General features: G+C 38.8%; 1 protein-coding gene across 1 annotated transcript in view; it reads left to right on the top strand.

Moving 5' to 3' along the window:
• Positions 1-26,956, top strand: part of TTN (titin) — a 275,933-nt gene that overhangs the window by 58,950 nt on the left and 190,027 nt on the right. The window contains exons 45-74 of the mRNA XM_049887553.1: positions 10,596-10,874; positions 12,797-13,360; positions 13,858-14,139; positions 14,239-14,517; positions 14,945-15,223; positions 15,320-15,598; positions 15,723-16,010; positions 16,125-16,403; positions 16,496-16,777; positions 16,873-17,151; positions 17,268-17,546; positions 17,648-17,926; positions 18,050-18,337; positions 18,458-18,736; positions 18,875-19,156; positions 19,258-19,536; positions 19,650-19,928; positions 20,041-20,319; positions 20,422-20,709; positions 20,956-21,234; positions 21,458-21,739; positions 22,729-23,007; positions 23,132-23,413; positions 24,201-24,479; positions 24,589-24,876; positions 25,029-25,307; positions 25,400-25,678; positions 25,789-26,067; positions 26,188-26,475; positions 26,597-26,884. Of these exons, the coding sequence (XP_049743510.1) occupies positions 10,596-10,874; positions 12,797-13,360; positions 13,858-14,139; positions 14,239-14,517; positions 14,945-15,223; positions 15,320-15,598; positions 15,723-16,010; positions 16,125-16,403; positions 16,496-16,777; positions 16,873-17,151; positions 17,268-17,546; positions 17,648-17,926; positions 18,050-18,337; positions 18,458-18,736; positions 18,875-19,156; positions 19,258-19,536; positions 19,650-19,928; positions 20,041-20,319; positions 20,422-20,709; positions 20,956-21,234; positions 21,458-21,739; positions 22,729-23,007; positions 23,132-23,413; positions 24,201-24,479; positions 24,589-24,876; positions 25,029-25,307; positions 25,400-25,678; positions 25,789-26,067; positions 26,188-26,475; positions 26,597-26,884 (8,724 nt within the window). The remainder of the gene's footprint in view (positions 1-10,595; positions 10,875-12,796; positions 13,361-13,857; positions 14,140-14,238; positions 14,518-14,944; positions 15,224-15,319; positions 15,599-15,722; positions 16,011-16,124; positions 16,404-16,495; positions 16,778-16,872; positions 17,152-17,267; positions 17,547-17,647; positions 17,927-18,049; positions 18,338-18,457; positions 18,737-18,874; positions 19,157-19,257; positions 19,537-19,649; positions 19,929-20,040; positions 20,320-20,421; positions 20,710-20,955; positions 21,235-21,457; positions 21,740-22,728; positions 23,008-23,131; positions 23,414-24,200; positions 24,480-24,588; positions 24,877-25,028; positions 25,308-25,399; positions 25,679-25,788; positions 26,068-26,187; positions 26,476-26,596; positions 26,885-26,956) is intronic.

Here is a 26,956-nt window from a genome sequence, read left to right as displayed (position 1 = left end):
ACGCAGATGTAAAATCTCAAGAATTTGAAAGTGAGCAATCAGAAGCAGCTTATTTTAAGACACAGCATCCTGCCTCTGAAGAAACTGATGCTGACAACATTATATTTGATCTAAAACAAATGTATTCTCACATAGGAGAGCCAGCTAAGGAGTTCCAACCACAAGAAACCAGGCAACAGGAGGAAACACATTACAAAGAAGAAATCCCAGGCCCTGAAACATCACATTCTGATATACAGAGTACCTCTAAAAATGTGCAAACTAACATAGTTACTAATCAAGAAATTTATTCCAGTCAGGAATTCCCAAATACGAATTTAATGGAGAAAAGTAATATTGCTGAAAACACCTTCTGTGTGGAAAAAGAAGTCTTACACATACAGGAGCAAAATTTAGAAGTAATTAAAACTGATCCTTCTCTTAAATCTTTTTCTGACAAAATTCATAGTGAATCTCGTGCCCTACGTCAAACTTCATCTGCAGATGTAGGAGAAAGTGATATTTCTGAGAAAAACATTTCTCTGGAAAATGGAGATAGGAGTTTGATTGCACATTCGAAAAAAGCAGCAAGTGAGGAAAAGCTTTTAGGGGTTTGTAAAATGGAGGAAGAATATACTTTGGAACCAGAGTCAGTATCATTTAAAGGGCAAGATGGTGGGACACAAGGATATGCAAATGACACTTTGGACAAACACAAAGGCAATGTCGAGGAAGCTGACACACTCCACAGAAAACTCTCTCTGAGCCAGTGCCTCCCATTCCTGATGACTGAAGAATACCAGGTTTCAAACAGACAAACAAGTGAAAAAATTGATGGCTCTGGAGAAGAAAAATGTTCTGAAGAAATTGAAGTTCAAAATGAAACTTCTTTCTCCACTATTGAAAAAGAAAAGGTAGAAACTTGTTTTTCTGAAAATCTTCCTGAATTGGATGAAGCACATACAACTCAAATAATGGAATCTGAGACCTCCCTAACACAGTACTTACTTGCTGCTGGAAAGAACGCGGTTCCTGTGACTAAAGACACCAAACACAAGACAAAGCTTGTTCCGACTGAATCAATCACTTCAATGGAGGTTGAAGAAGTAACTTTCGCCACTGTGTATGAATATTACAACCAACAACAGGAATCACTAGGTCGTCCAATTTCTCCTGAATCCGATATTTCGATTGATGTAGGAAGCACAAGCAGTGAAGATATCTCTGAGTTAGATCAGTTTTATACTCCACCATCATCAGTTGAACATTTTGAATCTCCAAGATCACCTGATTTGTATTTTCCTTCTTCAGATACAACTAAGCAATCCTCAACTAATCCAGGAGGTGAGACCACTGAAAGATATTTAACACCTTTAGAGGAAGCTGCTGAAAGATACTCCACACCTTCAGAAGGTGAGGTAGCAGAAAGATTCTCCACACCACCAGGAGAAACACTAGAAAGATATTCTACCCCCCAAGGGGAGACACTAGAGAGATACTCTACCCCGCCAGGGGAGACACTAGAGAGATACTCTACCCCTCCAGGGGAGACACTAGAGAGATACTCTACCCCTCCAGGGGAGACACTAGAGAGATATTCTACTCCCCCGGGGGAGACACTAGAGAGATATGCAACCCCCCCAGGGGAGACACTAGAGAGAGATTCTACCCCCTCAGGAGGAGAAAAGGCAGAAAGATATTCTATTCCTACTGGAGGACTAAGCCCTACTGGAAACTTTAAAGCGTACTCATCAAAAATGGAAAGGGAAGACAGTACACCAAATGAGCTTTTCCATACACCTGTGGAGGAGAGACGTTCAGCTTATGACATATGGCGTTCTGATTCATTTGGCACACCCAGTGAAGCGGTTGAACCAAAAGACAATGAAATGCCTCCATCTTTTGTTGAACCTCTGACGAAAAGGAAGATATATGAAAACACAACATTAGGCTTCATTGTTGAAGTTGAGGGCATTCCAGTTCCCGGTGTGAAATGGTATCGAAATAAATCTTTGCTAGAGCCAGATGAAAGGATCAAAATAGAAAGGGTGGGTAATGTGTGTTCTTTGGAAATTTCTAACATTCAAGAAGGAGACAGGGGAGAGTACATGTGCCATGTGGTAAACATCATTGGGGAGGCAAAGAGCTTTGCAAACGTAGACATAATACCCCAGGAAGAAACAGCAGTGGCACTGCCGCCTCCAGTAACGCATCAGCATGTCATGGAGTTTGATTTGGAAAACACGACATCGTCAAGAACACCTTCTCCTCAAGAAATTATCCTGGAAGTTGAATTGAGTGAAAAAGATGTTAAAGAATTTGAGAAGCAAGTGAAAATAGTCACAGTTCCCGAATTTACTCCTGATCATAAAAGCATGATTGTGAGCCTAGATGTTCTTCCTTCGAATTTTGTGGATCCAAACATGGCTTCAAGCAAGGAAGAAGACAGAGATTTAAAAATTGATTTAGAAGTATTTGAAATGCCTCCTCGCTTTATAATGCCTATTTGTGATTTTAGAATTCCAGAAAATGCGGATGCTTTGTTCCAATGTTCCGTCATAGGCAGCCCTACCCCCGAAGTCCAATGGTATAAAGAATATGCGTGTATTGAGCCAGATGACGTTAAATATGAGGTTAGTGAGGAGAAGGGAAGCCACACCCTTAGGATTCGAAACGTGTGTCTTTCGGACAGTGCGACATACAGGTGCAGAGCTGTGAATTCTGTAGGAGAGGCTATTTGCCGCGGATTCCTCACCATGGGAGATTCTGAAATATTTGCTATGATAACAAAGAAAAGTAAAGTGACGTTAAGCAGTTTGAAGGAAGAATTGGTATTAAGGAGCAAATATTCAGACAGCTTTTTCGAATTTCAGGTGGTGGAAGGGCCTCCCAGGTTTATCAAAGGTATTTCTGATTGTTATGCACCTTTGGGAACTGCAGCCTATTTCCAGTGTTTAGTTCGTGGCTCTCCCAGGCCCACGGTTTACTGGTACAAAGAAGGGAAATTGGTTCAAGGAGCAAGGTTCAGTTCTGAGGAAAGTGGCATAGGGTTCCACAACCTATTCATAACAAGTATAGTAAAAAGTGATGAAGGTGAGTACAGGTGTGTAGCTACGAACAAATCAGGAATGGCTGAGACCTGTGCATCACTCATTCTAACCCAAAGTTTCCCATCCAATGTTTTAGTGCCTCAGTAACTTCTAGAATTAACTTGAGTGCTTCAATATTTTCCAAATTATAAGGATCTAATATAAACTTGCACTCTATTGAATACATTACATTGAAGGCACCGGGGAAATAGTTTCTCTGTAGAAATACCACCTTTGTAATACATGTAAATACTCTGTTATTGAAACTGTGGAATCATCACTTTGTGTCAATTATCCTGTGAATCATCAAGAATGATTAAATATCTCCATGGCTACCTAATTGGTTGCATTGCTACTCTATTCTCATTCCTCCTTCACAAAGCCGTGTAAGCAGAATGCATTTTCATTTAGCAGATAATCTACATTTGCAAAAGTAGGTTGTAAAATTAAAGACCGCGTCTGATGACCACGCAAATTGGTAAGAGAAAAATCTCTGATTATGACCTACTTTTGGAATTTTAACCTTTTGCATTCACACCCATGCTTTTTTACTTAAACTTGGAATAGATCAAACAAAACAAAAAAACTTCAGTTTTGTCCAATTAGCAACTAATTCTAGAATGTCTTGCATTGTAATCTTAGTAAAGTGATTTTGGCTCTCTTAAAAATATTGTCATTATTATCTCTCTTCTGAAGCATTTTAACTCTCTCTCGCTGATTTTGAAGAGACCAATGCAGCTCTCTTTGTAGACAGAGGTCATCTAGTCATTTGCAGAATATGCAAATAAAGATCTTTCCACCTTTGGAAATACCTCGTTTTCTCAATTTTTGAGATGGCATCAATTGGAAAATGTAGCATTAATTTAAAATCAGCCTAGAGGAAAAGAAGAAATTAATATTTATATATAAATTTTAAATTGTGTTTCAATTTCAGAATCTTTAATATTAGGAAAAAGAGGGACATTTTTAAGAATTGAGGCAATAGGATAATTTGTACGGTAGATTATATACAAACAAGATAATAAGCTTTCCTGTCATTTTCACTGAATTTTATTTTTAAAATATTTTAAAATGAACAAGAAATTAAAAGGTCAAATTTAATAAAATTTCACTTTTCTAAAGTGCCTCTACTTTTTTTTTTAATTAAAATAATAAATTCACAAAATCATTAGCATTGTGCTATCAACGTGGGACTAAATCTACTCACATAAGATGTGATAAATATAATGAAATTCAGTTTTCTTACCTGAAACTGAAGAATTTGGATCAAAAGACCTCAGAAGTGACCGTTCAACCCTATGAGTCTATGTCATTCTGGTGGTAACTTTTTAAAATATAATTGAGGAAATTTTAGTTTTGCAAGACAATACATATAGTAATGAAATTATGAATCTTAATTCCCTCCAATTAATAGCTATATTTGTCACTTGCACTGAGTAACATTTTAGTGCCATAATCATATTAAACATATTAATTATAGTTTTCAACCAAAAGAATTCATATATCATATTAAATTTATTATATTTCTTACATCTATAAATTTGATATTCCCACAATGCTTTTTCCCCAACTTTCCAAATTAAGCAATTGGGGGAATGTGCAGATTATAGACAGCACAGTCAGGCTTACCCTCTCCCTCCCCAAAAAAGAAGGAAAAAAAAAACCATATTTGATTTACACTACAACTCAAAACAGATACACTGTAATGGGACAATCATTTCTATTTCAACTGGTAAGCAATTGTCTAGGCAGGCAATAGCTGTAAAAATAATTACAGGTATGACATAATATATCACATCATAAATTCCTGAAATTAAAGCTAATTTTAGTTTAGGGACTTAAGGATTTATTCTATTCTTAGACACATAATGGATGTTTAATTAGAAATTCAGATCGCGACAATCACGACAAGCACGCTTTACTCAAGCTTTATACAGCATAGCAACAGTTCAAAACTTGTTTCTTACAAAAAGAAAGGAAGAAAGAAAAGCTTTAATGCCCTATTCTCAGAAACGGCTGTGGAAGGACTACTTTTATTCACAACAAGAAGGGGGACTTTGTTGGATTTTGCACATTAGAATTTTGTTAATCTCAAATGCACTGAATTTGAGGATATGCAGAATAACACTGACTGAATAAAGAAAAACAAGTCTTGCCCACACTTTGCTTGTTTATTAATTGTGGTAGATAATTAAATGGGACTTTTTATTTTCTAACTCAATGGCACATAACTTAAAAGTCTGGAATAGTCTGAAATATTAATTTCTCTGATGCTGAATAAATAATTCATTTTATTATACATAATAGAGTTTAGAAATAATTTTCAGCTGCTGTTAGGATTTTTGGAAACGATGGTGGCACAGTGGTTAAGAGCTCAACTGCTAATCAAAAGGTTGGCAGTTCGAATACACCAGATGCTCCTTGGAAACCCTATGAAGCAGCTCTACTTTGTCCTATAGGGTCGCTATGAGTCAGAATTGACTCGACGGCAGTGGGGTTTTTAGGGGTATTTAGCTATTTTTTTTAGCTATATTCAGATTCATTTCCTTCACAGATATTTTGGGAGTTCAGGTGAAAGGAAAGCTGGCATGAGTAACGCTGATCAAATGGAAAGTTAAGTTAGTATGTGAAACTAATCAATGGTTTTAGGGCTTATTAATTTAAATAATAAATGAATATATATTTCACATGCTATAGATAACTTTTGGAGCCCTGGTGGCACAGTGTTTAAGCGCTCGGCTGCTAACCAAAAGGTCAATAGTTCGAACCCACCAGCTGCTCTGCAGGAGAAAGATGTGTCACTCTGCTTCCGTAAAGGTTTACAGCCTTGGAAACCCTATGGGGCAGTTCTGTTCTGTCCTACAGGGTTGCTATGAGTTGGAAAATAACTTGATAGCAACAGGTGTGATGACTTTTACCAGTATGTTTATAGCCAGCCGACTCTAGAGTCTTGCCTTCTAATTCTTACACACTAGACAGAAGGAAATTAAGATAGACTATACTTTATACTTTATTCCATGTGTACAAGTAGAGTGAACTAGAAAAAGAATAAAACTGTTTTTTGATATTGTAGTAAAACTACTGTTAACACAGTTGCTGTATATAATTTAGTGAAAAAATCTAATTCCTTGATATCCCCTTACATGTCTCTTTCATCGTTTCATCTGTGTTACTGTTTAAAGGGTAACTGTTGTTCACTACTTTGTTTTTCTGTCCAATAATGCTGTATAGGTCTTTTTTTGCACAATAAAGTATAATTAAATTTTTATGTTGCAGTTGTTTTCTCTTATTTCTGATTCTAGCTTGACTTAATATATGCCTTAATGTAAGAGTTTTTTGAAGTAATATGGCAATTTACAGAGGCAAGAGAATGCCTGCATTTCTGGTAACTGAAAATGGATTCTTTACAAATCCAAATTAAACATTTCCTGTGGCTCCTTATTTTTAATAATGGCTTCAGTTTAGAGGCAATAACTAGAGAATAGATGTTTTATTTTGAAATAGTCTTTAAATTGACAGTGAAGATCACAAACTCAAGGAAATCCTAAATATATATGATAATTCTGAATCTTTTCAGAAATTGATTGAAATAATTCTGGATTCTTTTATTATAAACATTTAACCAGTGGTTTCTCAAACTTTAAACCTGGAATTACCTCACAAAGAAGAACTCCCATAAGCACATATTTAAAATATATAAATGCTAACACAAGTGAAGTGGAAAAATTGCAGTTTGTACAGTATCTATAATTAATTTTCTAAAATAAGCTAAGGTTAAATTTTAGAAATGTGCATTTTGGTACATTAATCTCAGAATAATTAACAATTTCAGGAATCAAGCAGAAGGCCGACAAATGATATATAATTGTTTAATTATATTTTTTTCTTTTCTTAAATAAAATTTTGTAGTAAAATAATAATCATTTTTCTCCATACAGAGTTTTCTAATTCTCTTCTGTCTGCTGAGGAAGAAGAGCTCCAGATCTATAGCTCTGACCTTCAGTTATCTAATACCAATGAAACACTTGAACTTTGGTCTGAACCTCCAGTTCATTCAACTAAATTTGGTTCCAAAAAGGCAGGCAGTGTCCCAGCTTTCATCAAAGAAGTTTCAAATGCTGAAATAAGCATTGGGGATGTGGCTAAACTGTCAGTTACTGTCACTGGCATTCCCAAGCCTAGAGTTCAGTGGTTCTTCAATGGAGTAATGTTAACCCCTTCTGCTGACTACAAATTTGTTTTTGATTGTAATGATCATAGCCTGATCATTCTGTTCACCAAGTTTGAGGATGAGGGAGAGTATACATGCATTGCTAGTAATGAATATGGAAAGGCAGTGTGTAGTGCCTATCTAAAAATAAATTCCAAAAGAGAGGGACATGAGGAGACAGGAACAAAATTAGCAGTGGAGAAACCAGTGGAAAAGCTTAAAGGTCCTTGTCCTCCTTACTTCCTTAAGGAGTTAAAACCAATTCAGTGTGCTCAAGGGCTCCCTGCCATCTTTGAGTACATGGTGCTTGGAGAGCCTGGACCCACCATTTCGTGGTTCAAAGAAAATAAGCAGCTTTGCACCAACATTTATTACACTATCATTCATAATCCCGATGGCTCCGGGACGTTCATCGTCAATGACCCTCAGAGGGAAGATAGTGGCCTCTATGTCTGTAAAGCAGAGAATGTGTGGGGTGAGTCCACTTGTGCAGCAGAGTTGCTTGTACCTCTGGAAGGCACAGACATGACTGATTCCCCCTGCAAAGTGAAGTCCATGCCAGAGGCTACTGTAGAAGAGGGCATTTCTCAAATAGATTTTCCACAGAAGTCATCATTAAAGGACCTTTCCATTGAGACCTTTGACTCAGAACAGGAAACTACAACTTTTGTAAAGGACACCATTTTGAAAGCTGCTTTGATTGCAGAAGAAAAGCAGCAGCTTTCTTATGAGCATATAGTTAAAACCAGTGAACTGAGCAGTCAAGTTACTTTAGAAACTCAGCAATTGCAATCCACAGTCATGTTGGGGCAGGATATGCCCACTCCTGAAAGCACCAGTGAACTTTCCATCGATGGTACAATTCTCATTCATTCTCTAAAGGAACCATCTCCTAGTTTACAGCTACAGACTGTCCAGTCCCAGGAAACCCTCCCAAAAGAAGACATGCTAATGCTTGAAGAGCCTGCATCACAAGTGATTCTATCAGATACTGAAAAAATCTTTCCAAGTGCCATGTCCACGGAAGAAATTAGTTCATTAACAGCTGAGCCTCTGCAAACTTTATTAGCTGAACCTGAAAGGAGTTATCCAGAGTCTTCAGCGGGGCCCCAGACAGATTCATGTTTTAGCACTGTGGCTGAGGAAGTACTTCTACCAAAAGAAAAGACAGTGTCTGCAGTGGACAACGAGCAGAGAGCAACTCTTCAAAAGCAAGAGGCACACAGTGCTGTCATCCTGACTCAGGGCTTAGCTGAGGGGTGCATGGAAATTTTCAAGGGTCCTGACGTTGCAATCTCTGAGGTAAATTACGAGCCCCAGGTCCCTTCAGAACACACATGCACAGTAGAAGAGGGACTCATGTTAGAAAGTGCAGATCAGCTAGAAAGTGCAGGACAAGATTTTGCAGCCAAGCTTGAGGAAGGCAAGGCTTTAAGCTTTCCGCTAGCACTTGAGGAGAAGCAGGTGCTGCTCAAGGAAGAACATTCTGCTAACTTGGCAATGACTCTGAGCCAAACCATCGAGTGTAAGAGAGAGCCCATGACGATAAGGGAAGTGCAGGAGGTACAGGGAAGTGACACTCTCTCTAAGGAAAATTTGCTTGCTGATATTCCAGATGAGCAACGGTTGAACCTGAAAACTCAGATCCGCAGGGCTCTGCGAGCAGCAGTGGCCAGTGAGCAGCCAAGTCTTTTCTCTGAGTGGTTAAGAGATATTGAAAAGGTGGAGGTCAAGGCCGTGAGCCTCACCCAGGAGCCCAAGCGCATCCTGTGCACCTACCTTATTACCTCAGTGGCATCTGTAACCCAAGAACTTACCATCACTATTGAAGGTATTGACCCTCAAATGGCTAACCTGAAAACTGAACTGAAGGATGCTTTGTGTTCTATTATATGTGAGGAACAAAACATCTTAATAGCTGAGGATCCCAGAATTCAGAAAGGAGCCAAAACAGGTTCGCAGGAAGAAACAGTTGCTTCTTCAGATTCACAGAAGGTGGAAGTAATCACTGAACCAGAAGCTGAATCTAAATATCTTGTCTCAGCAGAAGAGGTCAGCTATTTGCATGTGAACACTCAGGTCAAATTTGTGGCTACAGCTCTTAGTGATGGAGTGGTTGCAGCTGCTCTCTCTGATGAAAAGCAGGATGACATTCTAAAACTATCCCAGGCAGAAGAGAAGTCCTCCAAAAGTTGTACTGAGGAGGTTGACAGAGCAAAAGTAGAGGAAACTGAAGGTAGCCTAGTCACAGAAGATCGTCCTGTTATATATACACCCTTGGAGGACACCATTGCTGAGGAAGGTGATGCCGTATACCTCACTTCCTCCATAACAAACGCTAAAGAGGTGAACTGGTATTTTGAGAGTAAACTGGTGCCGTCAGATGGAAAGTTCAAGTGTTTACAAGATCAAAATACATATACGTTAGTAATTGACAAAGTAAATACAGAAGAACATCAAGGAGAATATGCCTGTGAGGCCTTGAATGACAACGGAAAAACAACAACTTCTGCAAAACTCACTGTAGTAAAAAGAGGTTGGATTTTAAGGATTAAACAAATCAAGCCCTAACATTCACTGGATTGTAATGATTTAGGTTTCACTGCTGAATTTTCACTTACCTGCCACTGTCAGATGCAGTTTATTTAGAATAAGTATGAAATCAAAGACATAATCATGGTTATTAACTTCCTTCCTTTTTCCCCTTACTGCCTTTTTGGGTAGTTTGTTACCATATTTATGTTATTCCTTGTTCTAAAAATGAAACATACTTCCATATGCTTCATAATATAAATAAATACACTTCTTAGTTCATGAAAATATTTTAATAATAGGTAATAAAAATCTGTAAGTGAACACTTTTTTTTTTTTAATAGCCACCCCTAAATCACCAGTCTCATCCCTGAATTCAAAATAACCATGATTAGTTGTCCCTTTCTGTGTCCTGTTCTATTTCTTTTTTGTTTCACTTCATCACTTTATTTAGTGTATCCAGTTTTCTCACATTTTTTCAGTGTTCCTAGTCAGCATGGTATATTTAAAGAATGTATCACGTTGTTGTGCATGTAGCATCACATTGTAATAGTTTTTTTTCACAATTCACTGCAAAGCAACGGTTGAATATATTGAAAGCTGCTTATTGCCTTCTTTTGCCTTCAGCAGTCTTTCTCATTTTCTAGTCACATGTCTTAAATGGCTGCAGTCCATCTCACCAGTGTCAGCTATTTTACTTTATTAACAGCAACAAAAGAAGAAAAAAGAAAAATGTGGTATGCCTGATAAGGAGGCATGCTAATGGCCTGTGCTTCCCTTTCCAGCTGCCCCAGTGATCAAGAAGAGAATCGAGCCCCTGGAAGTAGCTCTGGGCCACCTTGCCAAATTCACCTGTGAGATCCAAGGTGCCCCCAAGGTCCGGTTCCAGTGGTTTAAAGGTGGCAGAGAAATTTACGAGAGTGACAAGTGTTCTATTCGATCTGCAAATTATGTCTCCAGCCTGGAAATCCTGAGAACCCAGGTTGTTGACTGCGGCGAGTACACCTGCAAAGCTTCCAATGAGTATGGCAGTGTCAGCTGTACAGCCACACTAACTGTGACAGGTAAATGCCGTACATTGACACAGATGTCATTGCCCCATTTCATCTTGTTGCCTATTTTGCTTTTTGTACAGGTGCAAGAAGTACTTGTCCTACCAACTGGAGAAACCAATAACCAGGATGGTAACATGATGGCTAGGTTCTGCAGAGCCTATGTTGAATAAAAACCAAAAAAACCAAACCCGTTGCTGTCGAGTCGATTCTGACTCATAGCGACCCTGTAGGACAGAGTAGAACTGCTGCAGAGAGTTTCCAAGGAGCGCCTGGTGGATTCGAACTGCCGACTTTTTTTTGGTTAGCAGCCATAGCGCTTAACCACTATGCCACCAGGGTTTCCTTAAGTAGTTTAAGAGATCATTATTTCTAGTCTCATTTCTAACAGCTAAAGAAAAAAATAAAAATAACTTATTTTGAGAAGAATTTTAAGGAATCAAATGAGCAGGGGCTCCTGAAAGTTTGGTGTTTGGTTGATTTTTCTTTCTTTTTTTTTAAAATTTGGGGTTTTTGTTTTGTTCTCTTTCTTTTTAAAAAATGACTAGCTAGGTGAAATATGTGAGATAACTACTGGATTGGTCCTTAATACAAAACGTTTCAGGGCACTTTGGTGCTACTAAAAAAAAATAAATGATGCCCCAATTTATTTAATAGTTTAGAAAGTTAAATAATTAAGAACAGAATTACAAACTGAAAAAAGCTAGAGTATTAGATAAAAATTAAATAAATCCTAAAGTGTGACAGGGAGATAGCCCAGGACTGTAAAATAGGATTCTTGCCCTAGGCTTTATTACTAATTTAAAAATGAGAGCAACTACACAAATAATCCTACTCTTACTTCCCTAACTGGCACACAGGGTGATTTTGGAATAGCTGGTACTCGTTCCATGCTTGAATTCCCTCCTTAGCAAAAAATAAGCATCTCTGTCTCTCTCTATTTCTCCTTCCCAAGGGACGTGTGAGTGTGAACAGTGGTTTGGGGTTAGGAGTAACTGTGACCCATGTTGTTGAGAGAAGTCATGTGAGGGATGTCAGAGGGAGACTGTCCTTGGTGTCCCCTTTCAATGAGAGCATCAAGGGGAAGGACAGTACAGTACATCTCTTTGACTTGAAAAAGTCAAGGTTCCCTGTAGCATCCTTTTCTCTGCAGTCCCCTTACATATCAGAAAGTCTGCCAAGATCCTCAGAACCCAGGCCCATAGTAACCCAATCAGTGGTTTGCACTTTCTGGCATTATTTTTAGTGACATTTTTGGAATGTTCTTTACCCAGATCAGGTTAATTCGGTAGTGGCACTGATATATGAGCTTTAAACAGTAAGAGGAAAGATAAAAATGATGTTTTAAAAATTGGAGAAGTTCTTAAAGGCTTGCTTCAAAATGCAGAATGGAAACGGGAAATTACTGGTATTAAATATTTTTACAAGTTCGAAATGGCCTAAGGGCTATGTTCAAAGTCGTACCAGTTAAGGATTTGCTGGAGGTTGATACGAGGGTTAAAGAGGCTTTGCCAAACGACTTCAGTCTTCTTATCACTTAATACCCCTAGCCTTTAGAAGAGTCAAGTACATTTTCTTTATCATTCTTATTAGTCTTCTAATTCATAAAATTAAAGTATCAGCTGAATTGCTTATCAAATAATTCAGTCACTAAAACGGACAAATCTTTAGCAATAGTAAGTCAGTGTTCCTAAATAAAGGAACTTTTGTTCTTTCTTGTGATAGAGACATTTAAAGTGACGTCTTGCTCCTCTATAAAGAATACTCTCATCCTTTTCTTTCACAAATCATTTGTTCCTATTAATGCATTGTTTTAAATAATGTCTTCTGTCTGTCTAAAGATGTAACTCATCTTTTCCCTGTCTTGGAATATATAATTACAACAAGAGCTTTGGTGGGGACAAAATGTAATGCTGAAATAATTTCTTTTGCAGAGGCATATCCACCAACCTTTTACTCCAGACCTAAGTCCGTTACAACTTTTGTGGGTAAGGCAGCCAAGTTCCTTTGCACCGTGGTGGGGACCCCCACGATTGAAACCATCTGGCAGAAAGATGGGGCTGCTCTATCTCCTTCACCCAACCGCAGGATTTCACATGCAGAAAACAAACACATTTTAGAACTCTCAAATCTTACAACTCAAGATAGAGGAGTTTACTCTTGTAAGGCTTCTAACAAGTTTGGAGCCGACAGCTGCCAAGCTGAGTTGATCGTAATCGACAAACCGCGTTTCATTAAAGAATTAGAGCCTGTGCAGTCCGCGATCAATAAGAAGATACGCCTGGAGTGCCAAGTAGACGAAGACAGAAAAGTCACAGTTACATGGAATAAAGATGGGCAAAAGCTGCCCCCTGGGAAAGATTATAAGATCTATTTTGAAGATAAAATAGCATCACTTGAGATACCTCTGGCCAAACTAAAAGATTCAGGCACTTACGTCTGCACGGCTTCCAATGAGGCTGGAAGCAGCTCCTCTTCAGCAACAGTAACTATCAGAGGTAAGAAATGTGTGGATGGGTTTTTCATTTCCTTCTCTGGAAGGAAGCCTTGGTGGAGAAAGTGTTGACGACGCAGTCAGGGCACTTTATTCTTCAAGCAAGCATGTTGGTTTGGGGAAATCCTGGCTTCGTTTTGTTTTTTTCAGTCTTTACAACTCACTTGTGTTTATTCTTTTCAAACTGTCTGCCATTAACAAAACTTGCTTAAAATTTTCTTCTAAGAACTTCAAGTGTCTAGGCAATCATTTAATGTCTTCTTTTATAAAATTGCTCTTTGTGTAAGTATAACTATGTTTTTTGTTTTTATTTTTTCAATCAAGAGAGTAGTAAAGTGTTTTAGAATCATTGAAAGCTATTGGGTGCGCCATGGCTTTTTCGGAAATTGTGTGAAGATATCTTACGTGTGTTGTGTCTTTTTGTTGCATATGTCTGATTTTCTTTTGTGGAGTTTAGGCTTCAGCTATCTTCTCCTTTCTCTTTTTGTAAACTTCATATAGAGCCGCCATCCTTCGTGAAGAAGGTGGATCCCTCTTACTTAATGCTTCCAGGTGAATCAGCACGCCTCCATTGTAAGCTGAAAGGCTCACCTGTGATCCAGGTTACTTGGTTTAAAAATAACAAAGAACTTAATGAAAGTAGTACAGTCCGAATGTCTTTTGCCAAATCGGAAGCAATCCTTGATATTATGGATGTAAAAGTTGAAGACAGTGGAAATTACTCATGTGAAGCAGTGAATGACGTTGGCAGTGACAGCTGCAGTACTGAAATAGTTATCAAAGGTTTGTTTCCTCAGTTATAATCCATTGTTTTTCTAAGAAAATGTCCTCTTTTTAATTGTTTGTAACACATTATTTATAAATGCTTTCATGCTTTTGTAGAACCTCCTTCTTTCATCAAAACCCTTGAGCCTGCAGACATAGTGAGAGGAACAAATGCCCTACTTCAGTGTGAAATCTCTGGCACTGGACCATTTGAAATTAGCTGGTTCAAAGACAAGAAGCAAATTCGAAGTAGTAAAAAGTACAGGTTGTTTTCTCAGAAGTCTGTCGTGTCTCTGGAGATCTTTTCTTTTAATAGTGCAGATGTTGGTGAATATGAATGTGTCGTTGCTAATGAAGTCGGGAAGTGTGGCTGTAGTGCAACACACTTATTAAAAGGTTAGTGCTTGGAGCTGACTTCTCTTTAATAAATTGCCAAAATAGCTTTCTTAATCCATGGAAGGAAAACTAGTACTTTCTCTCCATGTCCTATCCTTTGAAAATATGATTTCTCTTGAGTTGACCTGGGAACTGGGGAACAAAGTCAATGACCTTACCTTGACACAACTGTAGATGTTTAGTCCCTGATAATAAGGGGAAATACATAATAAGCAATTTATCACCTATACTGATAACCATGCATCTTCTATGCTTCCGTCTCTTGAATGGAATTATAATTCTTCAAGTTATTTCTTCAAATAAACCAACACCATGTAATATCAGTATTGGACAAGATTCATGTAATCTAGATAAAATACTTAAATATGTATGGTATTGAAAATGTTTGGTAATTGTTAAGTTTTGTATGCTTTCCTTCTTTAACTAGAACCACCAACCTTTGTGAAAAAAGTAGATGATTTTACTGCACTAGCAGGACAAACTGTCACCTTACAAGCTGCTGTGAGAGGTTCAGAGCCCATTTATGTCACATGGATGAAAGAACAAGAAGCCATTAAAGAAGATGGAAAAATCAAAATGAGCTTTTCCAGTGGTGTTGCAGTCTTGATAATCCCTGATGTTCAGATTAGCTTTGCTGGCAAATACACATGCCTGGCCGAAAATGAAGCAGGAAGTCAAACATCTGTTGGGGAATTAATAGTTAAAGGTTTGTGTAGGAATATTTTAACTTTGAATCCATATTTCCATTTAAAGTGAAACCTTAATGCATACTTAGAATCCTAACTCTTTAATACCATTGTAGAGCCTGCCAAAATCATTGAGAGAGCAGAGCTGATCCAGGTGACAGCAGGAGACCCAGCCACGCTGGAGTACACAGTCGCAGGCACCCCAGAACTAAAGCCCAAATGGTACAAAGATGGGAGACCTTTGGTTGCCAGCAAAAAGTACAGAGTAAGCTTTAAAAACAATGTTGCCCAACTCAAATTTTATTCGGCTGAACTGCACGACAGTGGTCAATACACATTTGAAATTTCCAACGAAGTAGGCACCAGCTCCTGCGAGACAACTTTCACTGTATTAGGTTAGTATTTTAGGAAACTATGCGGGGGATGCTACATATTTCTTTGGAACCCCACAAAGACCAAAAATAAATCACTGATCACTTCTCCACGTTGATCTTTTTTCCCTTCTCGTGCCACAAACAGATCGAGACATTGCTCCATTTTTCACCAAACCATTACGCAACGTGGATACCATTGTCAGCAGTACCTGCAGGCTGGACTGCAAAATCGCTGGCTCCCTCCCAATGAGGGTGTCCTGGTTTAAGGATGGTAAAGAAATAGCCTCTTCTGACAAATACAGAATAGCGTTTGTGGAAGGCACGGCCTCTTTGGAGATAAGCAGAGTAGACATGAATGACGCAGGGAACTTCACTTGCCGAGCCACAAATTCTGTGGGAAGCAAAGACAGCAGCGGAGCCCTGATTGTGCAAGGTTGGCTGGAGGCTTTGCGTTTCATTCTTACCATAGATTATGTTCAAATTAAGGCTTCTTCCCTTAATCACACCTCTTAATTCTTTAAAATTCTTTCTTGTACCCCTTCTTCAGAACCACCCAGTTTTGTAACTAAACCCGAATCAAAGGATGTTCTGCCAGGCTCAGCAGTTTGTCTGAAGAGCACATTCCAGGGGTCTACCCCTCTCACAATCAGGTGGTTTAAGGGTGACAAAGAGCTGGTTTCTGGTGGAAACTGCTACATTTACAAAGAAGCTTTAGAAAGTTCTCTGGAGCTCTATTCAGTAAAAACCTCTGATTCAGGCACCTATACCTGTAAAGTCAGCAATGTCGCCGGAAGCACGGAGAGCAGTGCAAACTTGTTTGTAAAAGGTTTGCATCATTTTCTTGATATCTTTCTGTCTTTGCTATTATAAGCTCTTTCCTCTTTCTCACATTTCTTAATAACTTCCTTCCTTTCACAGGACCTGCCATGTTTGTTGAAAAATTAGAACCATCACAACTGTTAAAGAAGGGAGACACCACTCAGCTAACCTGCACAGTAACTGGCACCCCTCCAATTAAAATAACGTGGTTTGTAAATGATAGAGAAATTAAGGAGAGCAGAAAACACAAAATATCTTTTGTGGAGTCCACTGCAGTTCTAAGGCTTACAGATGTTGCCATCGAAGACAGTGGCGAATATATGTGTGAGGCTCAAAATGAGGCTGGCAGTGACCACTGCAGTGGTATTATAATAGTGAAAGGTTTGTGCTTACCTTGCCCCTTGTTTTACCAAAATTGGGACCCATAGCATGGACCCCTCCACCATTAACTCGAAATAAATCCTTTTCTACTCTAGAGCCACCTTACTTTACCAAAGAATTTAAGGCAATTGAAGTGCTGAAGGAGTATGATGTGATGTTGCTGGCCGAGGTGGCAGGCACACCTCCCTTTGAGATCACTTGGTTCAAAGACAACACGACTCTGCGAAGTGGGAGGAAGTATAAAACCTTCATTCAGGATCAGTTGGTTAGCCTGCAGATCCTCAAATTTGTAGCTGCAGATGCTGGCGAGTACCAGTGTCGGGTGACCAGTGAGGTGGGGAGCAGCACCTGCAGTGCCAGGGTGACTTTAAGAGGTTAGTGTTGGTCCAAACTATGGGTTGACTCCGCAGTCAATTCTTAAAAAAAAAAAAAAAAAAAGCCAGTTTTGCTACAGAACTGGTCTTGATTGAGAATTTTGTTCTTCTGTTAGAACCCCCAGCCTTTGTAAAGAAGATCGAGAGCACCAGCTCCCTTCGAGGAGGCACAGCTGCCTTCCAGGCCACTCTGAAAGGCTCCGTTCCAATCACAGTTACTTGGTTAAAAGACAATGAGGAAATCACAGAAGATGACAATATCAGAATGACCTTTGAGAACAATGTAGCCAGTCTCTACCTCAATGGCATTGAAGTAAAGCACGATGGGAAATATGTCTGTCAGGCTAAAAATGACGCAGGAATACAAAGATGTTCTGCGTTACTCTCAGTAAAAGGTTGGTTCTGAAAGTTTTCCTTGGGTTTGAGGAAGAAATGAAGATGTAAGCCTTTTAGCAGAGCAATTCACCACCTACATGTATTCCTTTGTTTTCTACAGAACCAGCAACAATCATTGATGAGGCTGTGTCTATAGATGTCACCCAAGGAGACCCAGCCACTTTGCAGGTTAAATTTTCAGGAACTAGGGAGATCACTGCCAAATGGTTTAAAGATGGCCAAGAACTGACCCTGGGCCACAAATACAAAATCAGTGTCACTGACACAGTCTCCGTATTGAAGATTATCTCTACAGAAAAGAAAGACAGTGGAGAATATACTTTTGAGGTCCAAAATGATGTTGGGAGAAGTAGCTGCAAGGCTAGCATTAATGTATTAGGTTAGTATTGCTTTTCTATGGTGAGGAATTGGGCATATTTATGCTCCTTCATCTCTTAAAATTTTAGAGAAAGTATACATTGATAGATTGACCTAATATTTATTTTTCCTTTCTGTTGGATAGATCTTATCATTCCTCCCTCATTCACCAAAAAGCTGAAGAAAATGGACAGTATTAAAGGATCTTTCATTGACTTAGAATGTATAGTGGCTGGGTCACATCCCATAAGCATCCAATGGTTCAAAGATGACCAAGAAATTTCAGCTAGTGAGAAATACAAATTCTCTTTTCATGACAATACTGCCTTCTTGGAAATCAGTCACCTGGAAGGTACAGACAGTGGAACATACACTTGTTCTGCCACCAATAAAGCAGGCCATAACCAGTGCAGCGGCCATTTGACCGTCAAAGGTTGGCAACTTCTACCTCCACCTATCAAGAACTTACTGCATTTTCATTTCTTAATTCTTAACTATTGCTCAGGTCTAAAATTAATCTTCCTCTCCCCGTTTTGCATTGTCTTTTACCCAGAACCCCCTTACTTCGTGGAAAAGCCACAGTCACAAGATGTTAATCCTAATATGAGAGTTCAATTAAAGGCTCTTGTGGGTGGAACTGCACCAATGACAATAAAGTGGTTTAAAGATAACAAAGAGTTGCACTCAGGAGCAGCTCGCTCAGTCTGGAAGGATGACACCTCCACTGTTCTAGAGCTCTTTTCAGCCAAAGCTGCCGATTCTGGGACCTACATTTGCCAGCTAAGCAATGATGTTGGCATAGCAACCAGTAAAGCCACTCTGTTTGTAAAAGGTCTGGTCTCTACATCTCTTCACTTTCTTGCTTATCTAGATTTTCTTTGGGGTGGGGGGAGGAGCTAAGAAAGCAATCTTGCTCATTGGCCTTTGCGTTACATGTTCAACACTTTTTTTTTTTTAATTCCGTGTTCAGAACCTCCTCAATTCATTAAGAAGCCCAGTCCAGTAGTAGTGTTGAGGAATGGACAATCAACAACATTTGAATGCCAAATAACAGGCACTCCTGAAATCCAGGTTTCTTGGTATCTGGACGGGAATGAAATAACAGCCATTGAGAAACACGGCATTTCCTTCGTTGATGGTTTAGCTACTTTCCATATATCTGGTGCCAGGGTAGAAAACAGTGGAACTTACGTCTGTGAAGCTCGAAATGACGCAGGCACGGCCAGCTGCAGCATTGAACTAAAAGTGAAAGGTTCGTTATTGGAATCTGCTCTCCATTTTGGCTGTGCTGCCTGGTAGGCCTCAAGTCTTCCCTTGAGTAAGCTCATCTCTGTCTTCCTTTTGAATCTTTAGAACCTCCCACCTTTATCAGGGAGTTGAAGCCTGTGGAAGTAGTGAAAGATAGTGACGTGGAGCTGGAGTGTGAAGTTACGGGGACATCTCCATTTGAAGTCACATGGCTGAAGAATAACAAGGAAATTCGAAGCAGCAAAAAATATACACTGACTGACAGAGTGTCAGTGTTTAACCTCCACATAACCAGGTGTGACCCTTCAGACACTGGTGATTACCAGTGTATTGTATCCAATGAAGGAGGCAGCTGCTCTTGCAGTACTAAAGTCTCCCTGAAAGGTCAGTTATAGACACAAGAAACACGCTGCCAAATAAAACTTCTTTTTAATTTTATGATTATGGGTCTCAACTAAAATGCACTTTTTTTCCCACACTATCTTATTAAATCACAGAACCTCCATCGTTCACTAAGAGGATAGAAAATGTCACTGCTGTTTTGAAAAGTTCTGCCACCTTTCAGGGTACTGTGGCAGGGTCTCCCCCTATTTTGATAACCTGGCTCAAGGATGATCAGATTCTAGATGAAGACGATAATGTTCATATGTCCTTTGTGAACAATGTGGCTGCGCTTCAAATCAGAAGTGTGGATAATGGGCACAGTGGAAGATACACCTGTCAGGCCAAGAACGAATCAGGTGTTGAGAGGTGTTATGCCTTCCTTCTAGTACAAGGTTTGTAAGCAGTTTTCTTTCACAGTTAGTCTATGGAGACAGTTCAGTCAGCACAGCATGTTTGTAATGGGATTAGCTATTTAATTTATCCACATTTTAATTCTTACTGCAGAACCTGCTCAAATCATAGAAAAGGCAAAATCTGTTGATGTTACGGAGAAAGACCCGGTGACCTTGGAATGTGTCGTGGCTGGAACACCAGAACTCAAAGTTAAATGGCTCAAAGATGGGAAACAAATTGTGCCCAGTAGATACTTTTCAATGAGTTTGGAAAACAATGTGGCCAGTTTTAGGATTCAGTCAGTAATGAAGCAAGACAGTGGTCAGTATACTTTCAAAGTGGAAAATGACTTTGGAAGCAGTAGCTGCGATGCCTACCTGAGAGTACTAGGTTTGTACTTTTGCCTCAGTCAGCTTCTCCTATGTATAAAATGTTCTCTGTAAGTGAATGGCGACATATTAATAGATATGTTTTGCTATTCTCATTGGACAGATCAAAATATCCCTCCATCATTCACCAAGAAATTGACCAAAATGGATAAAGTTCTGGGCTCTTCTATTCATATGGAGTGCAAGGTTTCTGGCTCACTTCCTATTAGTGCTCAGTGGTTTAAGGATGGAAAAGAAATATCTACAAGTGCAAAATATAGACTTGTATGTCATGAGAACACCGTGTCACTGGACATTAATAATCTGGAATTAGAAGATACTGCAAATTACACATGCAGAGTGTCCAATGTAGCAGGGGATGATGCATGCAGTGGCATCTTAACTGTGAAAGGTTAGGATTTCTTTACTTCTTCTTGGTTCTTCTTTGTGAATGCTTTAAAATTTGATCACTCTTACCAATGTATTCTTTTAGAGTTAAAATCTCAATAGTTTTGTTTCTTTACATATATATCCACTGAATTCAAGAAATATTCAGTGATTACCTCTTTTTAGTATGTTTTCTTATATGTCCAGAACACTGTCAAGATATTTCAACTATAAAGAATTTAATTAAGTATATTTCTCTTGAAATCTATAGAACCACCAAGCTTCCTAGTGAAACCTGAGCGACAGCAGGCCATACCTGATTCGACAGTGGAATTCAAAGCAGTACTAAAAGGAACACCACCATTTAAAATAAAGTGGTTTAAGGATGATGTGGAACTTACCTCTGGACCTAAGTGTTTTATTGGCTTGGAAGGGTCAACTAGCTTTTTAAATCTCTACTCAGTGGATGCTTCTAAGACTGGACAATATACTTGCCAAGTTACCAATGATGTTGGCAGCGACTCTTGTACTACAGTGTTGCTTGTGACAGGTGTGCAAGCTTGATTGTTTTATGTTTCTGTCTTCACCCGTGGTTCTGGTTCTTTCTGTACTCTGTTATGGTGTATCTTGCCAATTGAGAAAGTACCCTTCTTTTTAACACAGTAGACTGTCTTTGCCAGACAATGTTCATGTTTATCTGTTTCCTACATGTTACCTAACTTTTGTTACTCATTTCTATTCCCTCGTAATCTCCTCTTTCCTTGACTCTCTAGAACCACCAAAGTTTGTAAAGAAATTAGAAGCATCTAAAATCGTGAAAGCAGGTGATTCAGCACGACTTGAATGCAAGATAGCTGGATCCCCAGAAATCAGAGTAATGTGGTACAGAAATGAACATGAACTTCCACCGAGTGAGAAATACAGAATGACTTTCATTGACTCAGTGGCAGTCATACAGATGAACAATCTCGGCACCGAGGACAGTGGGGACTTCATTTGTGAGGCTCAGAATCCTGCTGGCAGCATAAGCTGCAGTACCAAGGTTATAGTAAAAGGTAGAAATTTCTTATGCTTTTTGTTAACTTAAAACTACCTTCTTCTCCGCTGGGTACCATAGCTCTTAGTTCTTTTACTATATCATTTTAGTTTTCATTTGAGATTGTGAATGTTTTCCCAATCTATTATTATTTCCTTTTTTTAGGTGATATTTCTTAAGTTGTGCTTATATATAGCTAATCATTCTGAAATATTTTTCTTATTATTCAATGCCATAATTCTGATCACCTCAGCACATTGTCCAAGTGGTTCAAATTTGATGTTTCAAAAATGCACAAAAGAGCAAAGTAGGCATTTTAAAAATGATTTTGCTTCAAATTCCAGACAGATTACCATCCTCACTATAATAACAGCTTCACCGTTAATAACAAGGAGCATTTATTATGTACATGCAAGGTTAAAACATGTTTTAACCTTACCATTAAAACAGAACACTTATATTTTTTCTTTCACAAAATCAGTTACTATAGTACAAGTAATACCACTATTTTATGCTACCATTTCCAGTATTTTTTGTCACAGTGTCTCAAGTTTATCATTTTGAGAGGTAATAACTGCAATTAACACTTACTGAAATAGAAGGCTTAGATCACAGATGTTGTGAGGACTTCCAAGTGACTCAGATATAGAGGATATACAAAAGCTTTTATCTCTCAAGTCAGGATTCCATATTTCATGCAAATCATATTAATTAATAATACTTGTTTTCTTACAAATTTTATATCAGCCTTTATAGTCCAAGATAAACTAGTAAGGTGAGAGGCAGAGTGCTCAACTCCTAAATCAGAACGTCAGTCTAGTCTAGGTTCTCCAACTACCTAGCTGAGTGATCTTATAAAGGTTAACTGCCTCTCTGAGTGATAGTACTGGACACTACTTAGCCTTTATAGTATCTTGAACCTTCCTTTCAATTTAAAACAAAGAAACAAAAACCTCTCAGTCTATGAAGTGAAATAGCCCAACTCATGAGAAATTGTTTATTTTACAGAACCACCTATTTTTAGCAGCATCCCTCCTGTAGTAGAAACTCTTAAAAACACTGAAGTTAGTCTTGAGTGTGAACTTTTGGGAACACCACCATTTGAGGTGGTGTGGTATAAAGACAAGCGTCAACTCCGAAGTAGCAAGAAATACAAGATTGCATCCAAAAACTTCCATGCAAGCATTCACATTCTAAATGTTGAAACCTCAGATATTGGTGAATACCACTGTAAGGCACAGAATGAAGTTGGAAGTGATACTTGCATTTGTACTGTAAATTTAAAAGGTAGGTATATTTCTTAACACGTGGCAGAAATATTGGAAATATGCAAAATGCTTTTTTTTCTCTGTCTCTCTTCCATTATCTGGACAATCTTTGCAACAATTTCCATTCATCTTTCCCTCTTCAGAACCCCCAAGATTTGTCTCCAAACTGAGCAGCCTCATTGTTGTAGCTGGTGAGCCAGCTGAGTTACAAGCATCCATAGAAGGTGCCCAGCCTATTTCTGTTCAGTGGCTTAAAGAGAAGGAAGAAGTAATTAGAGAAAGTGAAAATATCAGAATTACATTTGTGGAAAATGTTGCAACTCTACAGTTTGCAAAAGCAGAACCAGCTGATGCTGGGAAGTATATCTGTCAAGTCAAGAATGATGGAGGAATGCGGGAGAACATGGCCACTCTGACTGTTTTAGGTTGGTACAATAGTCCCATGGTAGAAAATGGTACCAAACACTGGGATGAGTTACTAAGAATGACTGGCAGAATCTCTTTTTTGGAGTTTCTTCTAGAACTATATCGATCATCTCTTTGGAAGGTTTAGAGGAGAGGACCTAGTTGATCTTTCCAGCACTCATCTCTCTTTCTGTGATTCTAACAAAATTTAACCACGTGTTTTATTGTTTACTTGCTGCATTTCTTGGTGGATAAGCAGATATCATAGTAACTATCTTTTGTTTAAGCCTGAAACAGGTGGGAGCCAGCAAACGCCACAAGGAAATTTTGTTTCCAAAGTACTAGTTGTTAAAGCTCACAAGCTTCAAACATCTAAGTTTGATAAGAGACTTGAGCTTTCATTTTTTGGGACATATTAAATTTAAATTTAGAAATTGTTTAGATAAGAATTTTCAAAAAACCGTCTTTAACACCTTAAAATAAATAAAAAATGGCAAGGAATAAAAACTCAAGTAATCCATAATAACATGTAGCCTTGGCTCAAAAGAGGCTAAAGTTGAAATCAGTATACACTGTCTAATGTACATGGTCAAAATTGTTTTGGAAGTAGACTAGTGCACAAACACGTATGTCTTACTAGTAGTTCCTGTAATCTTACGACAACATGTAATTATGGAATCACATTTTAAAATCTAGGGAGAGAGCCCTAACCTAACCCTATCATTGGAGGAAACAATATTAGTGAATTTGATGGAGACTTAGTAAAGGTCACAGACTTTGACAGATGGATATCACGTTTCGTTTCAGAGCCCGCAGTCATTGTCGAGAAGGCAGGACCAATGACAGTGACTGTAGGAGAAACGTGCACCTTGGAGTGTAAGGTGGCTGGCACTCCCGAACTCTCAGTTGAATGGTACAAGGATGGAAAACTGTTGACCAGCAGCCAAAAACACAAATTTAGCTTCTTCAACAAAGTCTCTTCTTTAAAGATTCTCTCTGTTGAAAAGCAAGATGCAGGAACATACACTTTCCAGGTTCAAAATAATGTTGGAAAAAGTAGCTGCACAGCTGTGATTGATATTTCCGGTTAGTTCAGATATTTTCCACTGACTGCTCGAAAATTCCTTTTAAAAGATTCCTTCTTTCAAGTCTCCTCTCTCAAATCGTCATGAGTCTCTTGCCTTTTCTCACACAGACCGAGCGGTTCCTCCGTCTTTCACACGAAGACTGAAAAATACCGGTGGGGTGCTGGGGACCTCTTGCATCTTGGAGTGCAAAGTAGCTGGATCCTCTCCTATCTCTATTGCCTGGTTTCATGAGAAAACAAAGATTGTCAGTGGAGCCAAGTACCAAACCATATTTTCAGATAATGTCTGCACTTTGCAGCTAAATTCCCTGGACTCATCGGATATGGGCAGTTACACATGTGTGGCTGCTAATGTTGCTGGGTCTGACGAATGCCGTGCAGTGTTGACTGTACAAGGTCAGTGTCAGACAGTCAAACTCTTTCTTACAAATTCCTTCATGAGTCCACATTCAGGTTGACATAGAATCAGAAGTTCTCTTTTTTGATTCAAAATTGCAACTAGCTTTAAAGCTTACAGGATCTTTTCATTGTCCCCCTTGTCTATATAGAACCACCCTCTTTTGTGAAGGAACCTGAGCCTTCAGAAGTACTACCAGGCAAAAATGTAACCTTCACAAGTGTTATTAGAGGAACCCCTCCATTCAAGGTTGGCTGGTTCAGAGGTGCCAGGGAACTAGTGAAAGGAGACAAGTGCAACATCTACTTTGAAGACACTGTGGCAGAACTGGAATTATTTAATGTCGATGTATCTCAGAGTGGGGAATATACCTGTGTGGTTTCTAATGATGCTGGCCATACATTCTGCACAACTCATCTCTTTGTCAAAGGTTGGCTTAAGTGCATTCATCTTCCTATTTTCTGTATACAGACATCGTTGTGTTTTTACTGTGTTTAACCACTGGGCTTTCTCACTCACTAGAACCAGCTGCATTTGTGAAGAAATTGAGTGATCAATCTGTAGAACCAGGGAAATCAATAATTCTGGAGAGCACCTATACTGGAACCCTTCCAATTTCAGTCACCTGGAAAAAGAATGGTTTTAACATAACTCAGTCTGAAAAATGCAACATTGTCACAACAGAGAAAACTTGCATCTTGGAAATTCTCAATAGCACCAAAAGAGATACGGGACAGTATTCCTGTGAGATTGAAAACGAGGCAGGAAGGGATGTTTGCGAAGCTCTGGTATCCACATTAGGTGTGTTGGCCTCATTCTTCCTTAAATTATTTGCATTCTTCTAACATGAAGCGTGGTTTTGTTTGGCTCTCCTTAATTCCAGTTGCTGATTATGAGTCTTTATTCTTCAGAACCTCCTTATTTTGTTACGGAACTGGAACCTCTGGAGGCATCCGTTGGAGATTCGGTATCCTTACAATGCCAAGTTGCTGGGACACCAGAAATTACAGTGTCTTGGTACAAAGGAGACACCAAGTTACGGCCAACTCCTGAATATAGGACCTACTTCACAAACAATATGGCCACGCTTGTTTTTAATAAAGTGAATATCAATGACAGTGGAGAGTACACATGTAAAGCAGAAAATAGTATAGGAACTGCTTCTTCTAAGACTATCTTCAGAATTCAAGGTGATGATATTATTTTGAAAATTAAGAAATTTCTTTTTTGCTTATCTTAACTCTTTTATCTTTATTGGGAAGTTTTCCTTTCATCTACTAATGTCTCAAGTATTACTTGTTTTTCTACAGAGCGCCAACTTCCACCTTCCTTTGCAAGACAATTAAAAGACATTGAACAAACCGTTGGGTTACCAGTTACACTCACTTGTCGATTAAATGGCTCAGCACCCATTCAAGTGTGCTGGTATAAAGATGGTGTACTTTTAAGAGATGATGAAAACCTGCAGACATCATTTGTAGATAATGTGGCAACTTTAAAAATTTTGCAGACTGACTTGAGTCACTCTGGCCAGTACTCTTGCTCAGCTTCCAATCCACTTGGGACAGCATCTTCTAGTGCTAGGCTGACAGCAAGAGGTTTGTTTCCATGTTAATCTCTCTCTTTGCAAATCATGACTTCTTATTGCATTGTCAAAGTAGAAATGGGCAATGAAAAAAGCAAAAACAGTATACATTGACTTTTCCTCTCATCTTCCAGAACCTAAGAAGTCTCCCTTCTTTGACATCAAGCCTGTATCTATAGATGTTATTGCTGGAGAAAGCGCTGATTTTGAGTGTCACGTTACTGGTGCCCAACCAATGCGAATCACTTGGTCAAAAGATAACAAGGAGATCCGTCCTGGAGGAAACTATACAATCACGTGTGTGGGAAACACTCCCCACTTGAGAATTCTTAAAGTAGGCAAAGGAGACTCTGGTCAATACACTTGTCAAGCAACCAATGATGTCGGCAAAGACATGTGCTCAGCTCAACTCAGTGTAAAAGGTATCATCGCATGGCATTTACGACCACTGGGGCTTTCTCATGTTTCTGTAATTGTCTTCTAAAAGTTTCTTT

This window comes from Elephas maximus, chromosome 6, assembly GCF_024166365.1.
Source record: "Elephas maximus indicus isolate mEleMax1 chromosome 6, mEleMax1 primary haplotype, whole genome shotgun sequence".
In the NCBI taxonomy this organism is placed as follows: Eukaryota; Metazoa; Chordata; class Mammalia; order Proboscidea; family Elephantidae; genus Elephas; species Elephas maximus.
Note: the sequence above shows the minus strand (reverse complement) of the source record. Positions and strands in the feature narration are given on the sequence as shown.